The sequence below is a fragment of the Sceloporus undulatus genome, chromosome 3 (assembly GCF_019175285.1).
Source record: "Sceloporus undulatus isolate JIND9_A2432 ecotype Alabama chromosome 3, SceUnd_v1.1, whole genome shotgun sequence".
Lineage (NCBI taxonomy): Eukaryota > Metazoa > Chordata > Lepidosauria > Squamata > Phrynosomatidae > Sceloporus > Sceloporus undulatus.
In genome coordinates this window covers 68,250,375-68,264,642 of record NC_056524.1, presented here as the reverse complement: position 1 = coordinate 68,264,642, position 14,268 = coordinate 68,250,375, and the positions used below count along the sequence as shown (strand labels likewise).

General features: G+C 40.5%; 1 protein-coding gene across 2 annotated transcripts in view; it reads right to left on the bottom strand.

Moving 5' to 3' along the window:
- Positions 1-14,268, bottom strand: part of TTC3 (tetratricopeptide repeat domain 3) — an 89,406-nt gene that overhangs the window by 62,251 nt on the left and 12,887 nt on the right. For both annotated transcript variants that reach the window (XM_042460058.1, XM_042460057.1), the window contains exons 7-14: positions 13,803-13,926; positions 11,477-11,562; positions 9,487-9,581; positions 9,071-9,133; positions 7,279-7,333; positions 5,118-5,280; positions 4,982-5,030; positions 1,510-1,615 (exon numbers count right to left, since the gene is read on the bottom strand). In XM_042460058.1, the coding sequence (XP_042315992.1) occupies positions 1,510-1,615; positions 4,982-5,030; positions 5,118-5,280; positions 7,279-7,333; positions 9,071-9,133; positions 9,487-9,581; positions 11,477-11,562; positions 13,803-13,926 (741 nt within the window). The remainder of the gene's footprint in view (positions 1-1,509; positions 1,616-4,981; positions 5,031-5,117; positions 5,281-7,278; positions 7,334-9,070; positions 9,134-9,486; positions 9,582-11,476; positions 11,563-13,802; positions 13,927-14,268) is intronic.

Genomic DNA, 14,268 nt, shown 5'->3' with positions numbered 1-14,268 from the left:
TATTATTATTATTATTATTATTATTATTATTATTATTATTATTATTATTAATTGGTTTACAAAGTCACCAGTTTCTGAAGACACAGGATCACAGTCTGGTGCTACTCCTGGACTCAGCCTTGAAACTTGAGGCCTAGGGTTCTGTGATGACGAGAAGTGCTTTTGCAATTTAAAGCTTGTGCACCAACTGCATCCATTCCTTAAGACACCAGATCTGGCCATAATGGTGCATGCCTTATAACATGCTCTACTTGAGGCTGCTTTTCAAGAGTATTTGGAAACTTCAGCTGGTCCAGAGCTGCAGGCAGACTGTTAACTGGGGCAGTTTATGGACACCATACTACACCTCCTTTGAAACAGCTTCATGGGCTGCCAGTTTGTTTTGGGGCACAATTTAAAGTTCTGGCTGTGATGTATAAAGCCCTATATGGCTCAGGTCCAGACTATCTGGCAGACTGTATCTTCCTGTATGAGCCAGTCCAGGTTCACACCCACCACTATCACAAGTATGGTTGGTGAGGACACAAAAGATGGCCTTTTCAGGGGCTGTTCCTAGATTCTTGAATTTTCACAGGGAGGCCAAAAGGCCCTCCTCATTGTTCAATCATGAACACACCATTTTCCTTGCTCTCCAAAATTTAAGAATGACCAGAAACTTAAACTGACTCATAATTCTTGCCTGGAGCAATGTTTGTTAGCCATTTCTTCTAGCAAACTGGTCTGAACACACCAGCTACACGAACAATTAAAAGGGACATAAGCTGCATTATATTTACTACTGTTTGCTTCCTACTGCACCTAGGATCTAGCAAGTTAGCACAGGCACTAGAATCCAAGCAATAACATTTAATCTGTGTTTGTCTTTCTCTTTTTCCAGGTAATCCATTTTCCACATATGAAAGAACTTGAACTCCTGCCCTCTAGTTGACTGAACTCCAAAATGTTTCAGACTCTCAAATCATAGATATTCTTCCTTCTACCAGGTGAACAACATAAACATCAGTTTCTCATCTCATGAAGAAACAAAATTTTGTCCAATATTATTCTTTGTACTGAAAAGGAATGGGAACCTATAGTTCAAACCAGTAAGCAAGAATGTTTTTGTTTAGTGGGACTATTTCCATCATTTTAGTAGTTAATGTCACATAGTTAAAGTTACACAGTTTAACTATAGAGACATCTGCACAGCTCTACAAGTAAATCACATTACTAGTCCATATTTGGAGAAGGTAGCCTTATAATTTTTAATCACATGTGAGTTTTTTAACCAGTTACCTTTTTGCCATTGGTCTAGTAATTTGTTTCCCCTAAAGGTCAGACAAGTTTCAATTTAATGAAAGACAGGGAAACAAACTTAGTCCACAGTACAAAAGTAGTAAGTTAAGGGAATAGCAGTACAAATCACAGAAAAATCAGAAGAAAGAAAAATCATTCTTCAAAACTACATTCGAGTCTGAGCAGAAAATGATCACTTATCAGTAACGTCAGTTTAACAACTAGCCTCCTTACCTTTGTTTGCTTTTGTTGACAGAAGTGGTTGTGCAAATCAAGATGTTTTCTCTTTTCAGTGTCAGATTTCTTTGATTCAATATTAACGGAAGTAGATTCTGAAGAACTAAAAAAAATAATTCAAGTGATAGCAGACTGAAGCTTTCGCACAGAAGTAAAACAGCAGACACTTGAAAGAAAAGTTTCCCAAATATTGTCAACCAGGATCTGGAACAGTATTCCAACTTAGTTACCCTCCCCAGATATAGAGATACTGTCCCCTCATTTGTCTATTCTTCCCCGCCTATGTTTCTGCCTTTTTAAAAATGCTTTTAATGTTCTTGTTTTTATACTATTATTGTTTAATTCTGTTTTAGTACTGGGTATGGGGGGGCAGTAGGTCTAGGGTTTGATTTTTAACTCTATTGTAATTGATGTATTTTATTGTTGTAACCTGCCCGGATTCTTCGTGATTGGGCAGGCTATAAATAAATCTTTATTATTATTATTATTATTATTATTATTATTATTAATGAAACCTTTGCTTCTTAAGATAATTACTAACGCAAGATTTGATTAAGGTTAAGAAGCAGAGCCCTCCCTCCAGTCCATCTGGTGCCATCCAAGCACGGAGGGAGAGATGCCAGCCTAGGTCCATTGTGCCTGACCTAGATTAAGCCCTCCCTCCAATCCATCTGCCTTGGTCCAGGTCTCAGAGGGAGAGAAGACCTGCTTCCCTTTCCCCACCACCATTCCCTTCTCCTTTTGTATCATGTCTTTTTAGCCTGTAAGCCTGAGAGCAGGGAAACGTCTAATTAAATAAATTAATTAATAACATTTATAATTGTAAGAGGGATACAGGGCTGGCTCGTCCATATAGGCGAACTAGGCAGCTGCCTAGGGTCATAGAATCATAGAATCGTAGAGTTGGAAGAGACCACTAGGGCCATCCAGTCCAACCCCCTGCCATGCAGGAAATCCAAATCAAAGCATCCCTGACAGATGGCCATCCAGCCTCTGTTTAAAGACCTCCAAGGAAGGAGACTCTATCACCCTCCGAGGGAGTGCCAAACTGCAGGGGGCGCCAGAGAGAGAGAAAGAAAGAGTGGCTTTAGCCTGAGGATCATAGAATCAGGCAAGCAGAGCACTGCCAGCCTCTGAGTAGCAGGGAGAGAGAGCTGCTTGCTGAGGCTGAAAGGAGGGAAGAAGTTTGCTGTTCTCTGCTACTCCTGGGCTGCATCCACACTGGAGAATTAACCTGATTTGGCACTGCTTTAACTTTTTCTGGCTCAAGGCTATGGAATTTTGTTAGTTGGAGTTTGTTGTGGAGTGCAGAGTGCCTCCCTTCTCCCTCCTTCCTTCCTTCCCTCTATCTTCTTTCCTTCCTTCTCTCCGTTTCCTTCTTTCCCTTCCTTCTTGCCTGCCTAACCTCTCCCTTCCTTCCCTCCCTCCCTCCTCTCCCTCCCTCTTTCCTCCTGTCCCTCCCTCCCTCCCCTCCTTCCTTCTTTCTTACCTTCCCCCTTTCTTTCCTCTTCCTTCCTTCCTTCCCCCCCTCCCTCCTTCTTCTCTTCCTTCCTTGCTTCCTTCCTCTCTCTCTTGCCAAGAGAGAGACTTGTTCAGGAAAGGCTTGCCATGGCCTTCCTCTGAGGCTGAGAGAGTGTGACTCCCCCAAAACCACCATTTCTTCCTCCCCCATTTCTCCCCCCCCATAACTCCTTCTCCTTCCCAGACTTGGGCCCCATTCCTTCCCTATCCACCCACTTTTGCCTCCCTTCCCACTCACCCACCCTTTTCTCTGATTTCTAGACCCCCTTGTTGTTGTTGTTTGTTGCTGTGTGCCCTCAAGTCCTTTCTGCCTCCTGGCCACCCTCTCTTTGGGTTTCCTTGGCAAGGTTTGTTCAGAGGAGGCTCACCATGGCCTTCCTCTGAGGCTGAGAGAGTGTGACTCTCCCAAAGTACCCAGTGGGTTTCCATGTCCGAGCTGGGATTTGAACCCAGAGTCATAGTCCAATGCTCAAACAACTAGTCCACACTGGCTCCAACAATCCACTTTAAAAGCTTGGTCTTCTTCCCCATTGTCTTCACCGCAAAAGGCACCACAAAATGGAAGACATTCAAGAAAAAGAAAGGACAGGACTCAAGAAAAGCTTTTTAGTCATGCTCAAAATGCATGCTTTTTAGTCATGCTCAAAATGGAGAATATTTTAGAAAACCTCCTGAACAGAAGGTTGGAATGGAGGACATGTTCTGGAAGAGGAGGAGATCTGCCCTGCTCTGAGGCGAATCTACCATGGGGTTTTCTTGGCAATATGAGTTCAGAGAAGCTTTGCCATGGCCTTCTTCTAAGGCTGAGAGTGTGGCTTGCCCACTCTTGGTGTTGTTGTTGTTGTTGTTGTTGTTGTTATTATTATTATTATTATTATTTATTTCTAGTTTATTTCTAAAGCGCTGTAAATGGTGTGCCTGCTATGTGTCTTTTCTTTCTCACCCTGAAGCCATTCCCATCTTTGTTTCATAGGCTGCATCTACACTGCAGAAATAATGCAATTTGATACCACTTTAACTGCTCTTGCGCCATGCTATGAAATCCTGGGATTTGGATTTTTGGAGGAGAATTCACCTTCTCAGTCAGAGAGCAGTGGAGCCACAACAAATTACAAATCCCAGAGCTCCATAGCATGGAACTCGCAGGATGACCAGATGTCCTCTTTTTCTGGGGTATATCTTACATTTCAGTCCAGGAGGAATTCCAAAACTGTCCTCCTTTTGAGCATCACTAAGACACATGAATTGATATTTATATGAGGGGTTTTAGCTTTTACTTAGTCATGTCCTCCATTTTACTTGAAAGACCTACATTTTGCAGTGCCTTGTCCTCCTTTGCAGTTAGGACAGCCGGTCACTGTGGGAACCAAGGGCACCTAAAGTGGTGTCAAGCTATATTAATTCTGCAGTGTGGGAGCAGCCCTGGTCCTCTCACCTGGTGACCCTACTGGTTTTCTTCTCTTTCTTGAGACACCCTTTTCTGCCCCTTGGGTGAAGATTTTTAGTTTTTATGGGTCATAGATGGACCACTATTACCCCAGAAATTCATGGGGATGGGATCCAGATTTTTCCACATCATTAGAATGAATAATGTTTCCAGCTTGCAAAAGGAATATGTATGCATTAGTCTCCATTCCAAATATCTCAGCAATAAAAAAAGTCTTTAACCTGTAAAAACCTAATTGGCTTTTTGACTAATTCTCAATACTGTGATGAGAGATTGGAACCTACATTTTATGTCATGTTTAGCTTTAACAAATGAAACAGCGGAAATCAAGGGGTTAAAATAGTTATGAGGGGCGACAGGGGTGCCAAAATATTTCTCACCTAGGGTGGCAAAATACCTAGAGCCAGCCCTGGAGGGATAATCTTGAAGACATACCCTAATATTTACCAAAATGCTGAGTTCACATGCATACAATTTTTTTAACAATGGAATGAAACTTACTTTTTATGAAAGACCCATTTCTTCATTCTGTGTTTACTCTGTTTCACACCTAAATAAGTTTTTAAAAACAATCAAGTCACTGAATAATTGACAGTCAAAATATGATTGAAAGATAGTCTTAAAGGGAAAATAGTACCTCTAATTTCTTCCATTTGTTTTTTCAGTTTCTCATGTTGTTGAGTAAGATCGTTAATTCCTTCAGGATTATCTCTGCACAGCTCCTGACCTTTCTCATTGGCCTGTAGAGCTTTTGTATGTTCTCCCAGGAGCGACAGAGCATCACAAAATCGATAATGCCCCTACAAAGATCAATAAACAAAATATTAAACACTGTCCTTCAGTGGCATCATTAGGTGGGTGGATGTGGCCTGCACTGGGTGACACCCAAGAAGAGGGGTGAGGCCCAGTTGGGCCCTCCTCCATCTGTGCTCTTCTTAGCTTTGCCACAACGGCGGAAACCTCATAATGAGGAGATTGCCACAACCACAGCCAAGGAGAGGGCTGAGCGCATCCTTTTGACCACCACCTGCCAGCCCCATCCAGATTGGGTAACACTGGGGTGGAATTGCCACTTCTGAAAAATACCATATTATCAAAAAGTGGAAGAAAATTTTAACAGTTTCTCCTCTATCTGGAACTGCAGAATTCAATATTATGATTTTATTATTAGGAACAGAATATTAATTATTATTACTAACAGGATAAAACCCCAGACTCATAGAAGCCCTTTACTCAGCTATTCATGCATCTTATCTATTAAACTACCCTTGTTATTTCCAAGCCTATCAAATGAAATCAACTGGCACAGTTACATCATAATAACAGTTTAGGTAAAGTTTATACAAGATCATCAGTTAGAGCAGGTCAGACTCAGAAAGTCACAATGGACTACTGGCAGTGGAAATCTGCCTAATATGACTGACATTCTGATTTACCCATTTCTTTCAGAACTCAATACTACATTTCACTTCAAGAATTCTAGATTGGGTAGGACAAGTGACATGTTCATCTTATCTCAGAAAATCAAATTTGTCCAATCTCTCAGACATGTGTTTCACTCATGAAACCTTTGTTCCAGTGACACCTAACAGACCTCACATTTCCATCTAAAAAGCTCTCGCATTTTTTTGCGCCATTCACAAACTTGCAATCTAAGCTGGAAGACCAACACCATCTCTTTTGATAGCCTGGCTATATAAAATTTCAAATTTTCTTAACTTTCTGGCATTCAAATTTTCATTCTCTCCTGCCCTACTTCTACTTTATCTTTTTCTGTTACTATGGCCACTCCAGCCCCGATCACCTCCCCCCCCCCCCCCGGTTGGCACAGGACCATGGCAACTGGATGCCACAGTCCCAAGGCCAGCCACTGCCACAGTCCCAAATAGACTGTTGGCAAGGAGCCACTCCTAATGCAGCTGGTTTGGGCTGAATTAATCCAGCGGCATGCACCATATGCATGTCAAGCCCTTGGATCAAACCAAAGGTGGCACTTTTTCTCTGTTTCGGGCCTTAGTTTTAAAGTTATTACTTAAAGTCCCACTCCCCAGCCATTTCCTATGCAGTTGTAGAAAGCCCATCTATCCCACCTACAAGCCATTTTTTGGGAAGCACATAGGCTTAAGGGGAATTAGTGAACACCTCCCCTGTCCCACTGATGAGAAAGATAAAGGCAACAGACTTCCAAAAGACTTCATATGAGCTTTCGATCCAACCCTGTGTGTGTACGCAGTGGAATGCTACAACTAATGTGTAGCTACTTTAATCACTGCACTACATTATGGTCACTGAGAGGATGCCAAACCACTCAGCATCCATCTGCGCTGCTTCCCCAATCCCCAGTCACAGGAGGTACACAGGTTGGAGGGCTGACAGGCTCTATTGACATTACTTTCAAGTCACACAGGTTGAAGTATAGCATGCCACTGTGCCTCTACATTCCAGAACAACATTAGTGAGCACACAACAGGGATTTAATGTAAGCAATGTAAAATGTGAAAAAGCCAAAGAGAACTTGACCTAAAACAAATAACAGACTGTTTCAATCAAAAAGGGGGCGAGGACATCATTTCTACCTATCCATAATTGCTACATCCAGAAAACTACTCCAATGTGAAAAAATCTACTCCAGTGAGGTTAACTGTTAGTGTTTTATAACTAGCAAGTAGAGCTCACAAAATGAAGTTTATCAGCTTTCTGTTTACATAGTGGTTATTTTTTTAAAAACAAAATTCTATTTTTTAATGCTTCATTCATAGCAACAAAAGAGGCAGAGATGTAAAATAAATGCAACTAACCTTTGGCCAGCTGGGCTTCAAAATGATGGATCTCTTCCCATCACACAGGGCTTTCCTAAAAACAAAAATATATTTTAAAAAGACTATAGAAAAAAAGTTATTCAAATTGATGAGATTTTTACTTGTAAGACTTCCCTGATCACACAAGCTCTGAACAGTCTTGTATTTTGAAGTACTAAGTTGAAGTAAAATTGAGCAGACAGAGAGTAACCATATACTCTTTTCAGGAGAATTTGTGTTAATGTACAAAAATTCCCTTACTCTTCAAGGTAATGAAAGGGAAAACTCTTTACTTTCATGATGTATAAAAGCAGTAGCTTTTTCTATGGTAGCTTTTCAGGTTACACACACTAGGGTGTCAACAGTCTCTGAAGTACACTTTGAAGTACTGAAGTAATTCAAAACGCCCTTGCAGATAATGTTTTGTAATGCTTTGACAATGTGTGCAGTAATAAACACAGTTATTGCATATGTTTCTTACAAGTGTGACCAGCCTCAAAAGAATGCAGAAACACCCACTCCATTTGCTGACTGAACAAAAAAAGTGAGTCCTCATTCAGTGTTCAATATGTACTCACAAAAAAGTGTTCAATATGAATTCTTTTAGCCATCTGGACAGTATATGTCCACCATACAAGATAATATTTCCCTCTTCCTCATTCCTTTTTCTTGTTCAGTGCTTTTTAGGCAGAAAAGGAAACAATGGAATGTAAGGGAGATAATGTTCTGTGAAGATATTTCAAAGCTAGAGTACTTAGTCCTTTGCAAAAATAAAAATAGTTTAAGAGGATACAGATATCTTCCACTGAGAGACAGCCACTGCTATCCCACAGAAAACAATTGCTTCTCCATCCATTCAAGGAAGAAACTACTACATTAACAATCCTATACTATTTTCACAAATTACGTCCTCCCTTCATACCTGTATTAGAATACAATAAGACAGATAATTCAGCACAAACAGATAATTAAGTACTTAAATAATGATTCGTGTATTTAATTTGCTTATGACATGAATGCTGAATTTGACTTTGTCAACTGCTGAACATTCATTTTCGACACTCAGTAAGCTAAAACTTCTGCAACCTTTATCCCAAAACTTGGGAATCCAAAGAACTGCTTAGTGCAAGGCTTGCACTTTCCCATTTAAATTTCTGACATTTTTGCTTTGAACAGCTGACCTCTATGCTTACCAAAAAACAAACAAACAAGAACACCCAGCTTTTTCAATACTTGTAATTCTGTCAATTACCCTGAAGCTCCTTCCATGCTTGGGTCATGGCCGTTGTGTATTTTTCTCTTCAAGAATGCACTTTTTAAAGCATAATATTAATGCAGATTAAATGTGCCGGCATCCCCAAGATTCAAATGTCCAAAAACATTTTTTAAAAGAGAGCAGCACCTCTAAACACACACACACACACACACACACACACACACACATATATTACATATAAAACCTTGTAACATATTTTCCATTTTTAAACTTGTTTTTCCAGTTCAATAAATACATTTGTTTTGCATCCATGCATTGCATGCGGTGAGAAAAATGGAACTCACACTACTCTGGTCATTCATTCATTCTTCTCTTTGCCTTGATTAAGGCAAGCAGATGCAGGATCTGCTGAGCAACTCTGTAACATTTATTTTTAAAGTGGGTTTTCTAAGAAATAAAACAGCTACCAGTACTTAGAAACTCTTACAGCCAGTGGATTTCAGAAATGAAACAAGGCACTCTGATTTCACTTAGGTAAACAATATTTTGAATTTCACAGAAAAAAAGCATACTTACTTATACTCCCCAGTTCGAAGAAAACAGAGTGCTCTATTGCCATAAAGAAGGTGATTTTCAGGCCTTAAAAAGAAGAAGAAAAGAGTCACATTGAACTCCATTTGTGAAGTAGAAGCCTATGACTAAAGCTGTTCCATTCAATGCCACCATTACTGAAGCACTTGGGAGAGAGAGAATGGGACAAAATTAAAAGATTTGAAGGCTGTCATACAGCTTCAGACAAAGTCATGTCTTGTCACTATGCCAGACAAGAGAGAAAATCATGCAGTCTCTTAGTAGAGTGCATATACCCTACAGCAGAACCGTATTGTTCCAGCTCTCTCTTTGTAATATTACTTTCTTCACAGAGGAAACATTTAATCTCTGATGCCTGCAAATTTCTATTCATTTATTCACTTATATGATTTGTCTCTTACCATAATTCTATTGCTTTTGTATAGGCATTAACAGCAATATCAAACTCCTCTTTAGCAAATGCTTCATTTCCCGTCTTTTTCATATTCTCACTTTTCTGAAACAAAAACATGACAATAAGATTAAGATCAACTGAAGGAATTTTCTGAAGGGCATATAGACCATTCAGAGTTTCAAATTCACCTTGAACAAAATCTTTAATTTTTTTTTTAGAAGAGCCTTGTGTTATCAAAGAAATCAATAATCTGTCATTGCTGGGTATCTTCAGAAGACCCTAAGGCCAACCTTATCACAGGATTTTCTTGGCAAGTTTTGTTCAGAGGGGATTTGCCATGGCCCTCCTCCCAAAGGTGAGAAAGTGTGACTTGCCTAGGGTCACTCAGAGGGCTCCCCATGACTGAGTGGAGAGTCAAACCCTGCTCTCCAGAATTAGAGTCCAACTTATGGTATTAGTAAATGAAATACGGTAATCAAGGACACTAATGACAGAATATTTGCAGTCAATCTTGCATTATTCAAAATGGATTGCATAAACGCTTTCTAATTCAAATAATTTTCTGTGTATGTCCATGTGGATATCCTGTATTGTTTGGTTAGCACATTCTAATTAAATGAATGGGGAAATTATTCTGTGCAATAATAATAATAGGATTTATTTATATGCCGCCCAATCAATCACTGGGAATCCGGGTAGCTTACAACAGAGGGAATAATAGACAGTTCCACGCCCTCAGGCTTACAATCTAAAAGACATGACACAAAAGGAGAAGGGAATGGTGAGGGGGGGAGGGGATCAGGTCCAGCATTCTTCTCTCCCTCTGAGGCCTGGACCAAGGCAGATGGACTGGAGGGAGGGTCTTCTTCTTTAGGCTAGCCCTGGTGGAGCTGGGCCAGGCTATTCTCTCCCTCATAGGCTGAAGGATGACAGTTATGGAGGGAGGAGCCTCTTTCTTCAGGCTAGCCCTGATGGAGTTGGGCCAGCCTATTCTCCCTCTCATAGGCCGAAAGATGACAGTTAAGGAGGGAGGAGACTCTTTCTCCAGGCTTGCCCTGATGGAGCTGGGCCAGCCTATTCTCTCCCTCACAGGCCGAAAGATGACAGTTAAGGAGGGAGGAGCCTCTTTCTTCAGGCTAGACCTGATGGAGGAAGCTCTGGGGATCCATTAGAACTGTTGTATAATGGTGATCTGCTGGTGTATTTTGCATATTTAGGTTAATGTATTTTATCATTCATGAAGTACAAATTTATGTATTTTGTGAGAGTTTTGTGATGCTGCAAAAAACCCAGATAAAATCAGGGGGGGAAATTGAACAGTACAAAATAAATAATAAATAAAACTTTTATTTATATCACACTTTTCTGTGACAAGACAATCAAAGCGGCTTACAACACGTTAAAATCCACATTTACAAATTTATGTCCCAAATTCCCCCCTTAAAACAGGATTAAACAAGTTACAATTTAAAACATCTATTAAAAACACAATAAAAATACAGCGAGGACAGAGCGGTGGGCTGATACATGATGTGAAGGGCAGTCATTCTGTGGCCGGGCACTTTTATTCAGGAAAGGCCTGTTGGAAGAGATCCGTCTTGACAGCTTTTTTAAAGCTGTCTAAGCTGGCAATTTGACAGATCCTGTCCGGCAGGGCATTCCATAGTTTGGGAGCAATTGCAGAGAAGGCCCTCTGAGAGGTAGCAGTTAGTCTGGTTTTTAAAGACTGCAATAGATTCCTCCCAGAGGACCTGAGAGTACAGGGCGGATTATATGGAAGAAGGCGGTCCCTCAAATAGGTTGGGCCCAAGCCATGTAGGGCTTTAAAGGTTATAACCAACACCTTGTACTGTGCCCGGAAACTAATAGGCAGCCAGTGAAGAGATTTTAAGATGGGTGTTATTCAGTCACTCCTAGTTTTTCCAGCAACCAGCCTGGCTGCAATATACAACTAGCCTTTTAAGTGTTTTAACATATGACATTTTATAAATTCCTACCTTTACACAGGTTTCGCAGTACTGAGAATCAAATGCTTCTACCAAATCGTAATCCTCCAAGACAACTTTACTTATATTATGCTTATCTGCAAAGGGAAAGACAGGACAATCAAGGCAATAGGTCTGATTATTTATTAACTATACTATTTACATGTGCTGTGTGTCTCTTGCACATGTAAGGAGAACCAAGGCATCTTGCTTTACACAGAGGGGTAGGCCAACCAGCAAGCCAAGAGCAGAATCCAATGAAGGAATGTAAGCAGGTGACATACTTGACTGCTACACTAGTAAGATTTTTCACTTTTAGGGTAAAATAGGGTTTCCATGTACTGTTACTTCTCTGCATTTTCCCACTGCTGCCCCTCAAGCCACCCACAAAAAACAAACACTACTAAAGGCTAGGGGACACTCCAAAAAGATAATGATTGTGGCATGGAGTGCTGCATGAGGGATGGACCTCCATGTGCAAGAATGAGTACCTTCCACTGATTTGTGGGGCATTCTGGATTTGAGGTGCTATATTTATTTATACTAAGGCACAGCATGGGGAAAAATCAGTATCTGCTATATTTAGACTTTTCAACTAGAGGAAGAAGTCAACCTGATGTCCCTACTCACATTTTGACAATGACTTCCTCTCCTGAAATAGAGCAACTAGCACTATGTTCACTGCAGCTTGGTCTAATAAGGAGTCTTTTTTTCACAGTAGACAGGAAATTACTCAGTAAGGAAAATGCAGCACATAGAAGGTTTGATCCAGAGATCTGCCATCAGAAGGTGATATTACCTCCACCTCTTTCTCTTCAATGTAGCCCATCCCCCCCCAACACATATTTCAAAGTGCCTGAGTTAAGGGACCCTACTCAGTGCAGCAGAATGCTCTGTGGCAAGATGAGGAGGAATTTCTGTTGGACCATCATTTCCCCACATCAAAGCCAATCTATTCCAACAAAAAACTTTAAGAGAGGCTCTTAAAATGTCTGGGTGGGGAGCCTGCTAGTGACTGGAGAAGGCAGGAAACACAGGACGTCTCCAAATCCAAATCACAAGAAAGAACGCTAAATACAAAGTAAGTGGAAGAACAACACATCTGTCACCCCCCCCCCCCAAAAACCCCAGACTAGATCAGAGCAATTTTTAATTAAGACCAGAGTTAACAAGATAATAATTTTAAAATATTAAGATTAAAGACAGGCTCAGGTAAAGAGAGAGAATGGAATGCCGGGGGGGGGGGGGGGGGGGGGGGGGGGGGGGACGGGGGACTTTGGCAAGGGGACGTTCTAAACTTTTTTCCTAAGAACCAATGGATTATAGATTTTTAATTTTATTTTAGAATTAGGAAAAAGACAAATTTTTAATCTATTTACTTCTCCCACACTATTTCTAAACTCTGGCGGGATACAAACTGCCGCTTTGCGGCGGTCTGCCGCCGCCGCCGATTAGTCCGCAGGGGAGCCAGAGCCTCCACACGGCGCGGCTCCCGTGCAGACCGAAAAAGAAGCTCCAAAATGGAGCTTCTTTTAGAGTCGCGTTTGAGACGTAGCGAGGCGCCAGGGGCGCACTCGCTACGTCACAAAGGACGCGATGCGTACGGACGCTCAGTGTCCGATACGCAAAGATGGTGCCGGCCTTGTAGAAGGGCCGGCGCCATCTTGTATGGACGGAGTCCGTATTAGGCCCAGGGGCGTCTATAAGAGACGCCCCTTTTTTAAAATGGGACGTCCTCTGGACATCCCAAATGCTGGTTTGTAACCGGCCTCTATTTAGCAAAAAGATTTTTATCTAAGGATATTTATAGCAATATGTCATTGCAATTCCTGGTCTTGGCTTCCTTTTCTCAGTCCTTTTTTTGAGAATTAGTACTTTTATATCTGCCTTGGACTACGAAGGATTAAAGGAGACAACATGTTTATTTTACTAATGTTTTTGTTCTTTTTATTGATTTATCCATCCATCCCACTCCTCATATGAAAAGTTTCTTATAGTTCAATGTTCCTTACAGTTTAAGGCCTGTAACCCCATTTGTAACAAGCAATAAAATTTAAATAAGTTGAGTATGTAATTATTTTCTGAATAAACTCTACTTTCAATATACCAAACAACATAGTGTATTTTTATTCCATGTCAGATATGCATATTGCATGTTATGTTCCTAAAATAACATTGCATTTAAAAAAAAAAAACAACCACATTTTTTCCTATGAAAAACAATTAAAATTTTGTTTTTCTGCCATGGCTTCAAAATTACCAGAAATTCTACATCTCTATGTGACAAGTATTATCCATCTCTCAAGAAACTACTCAATTAACCATTCTGTATACTTACATTCAGCAAAGAAAATTTCTAGGAAAGGCCAACAGTAATTCCCAAGTTTTTCTAATTTCTGTAAAATACCAATGTCATCTGCATATTTGACCCAGTCAAGAGCTTCCACAATACTGAAGATTCTCTATTTAAAATGAAGAAAATATCAGAGTTACTATCCAAGATAGCATTCTGTAAACAAACTGAAATAATCCCTTGCTTATTCAGGTTTAGAATACACGTAAACCCTTATCCATCTGTGAGCACTTCATTCGCCCATCTTTAAAGTGCCTGAATCTATGCAAAAGTAATACTTGCATATATTTCACAGACTCAGTGATTCTTAATAAGAAATGCATCACATTCAAGAACAGCAGCAGCTATCAGCTACTCTTTCAATTATGAGTAGGGTAATGAATCAGCTGTTAAATTTAACTAGGAAGAGAAGTCTTTTAAAAAGCCTTTCTATACTATGTTTGTAGACAGC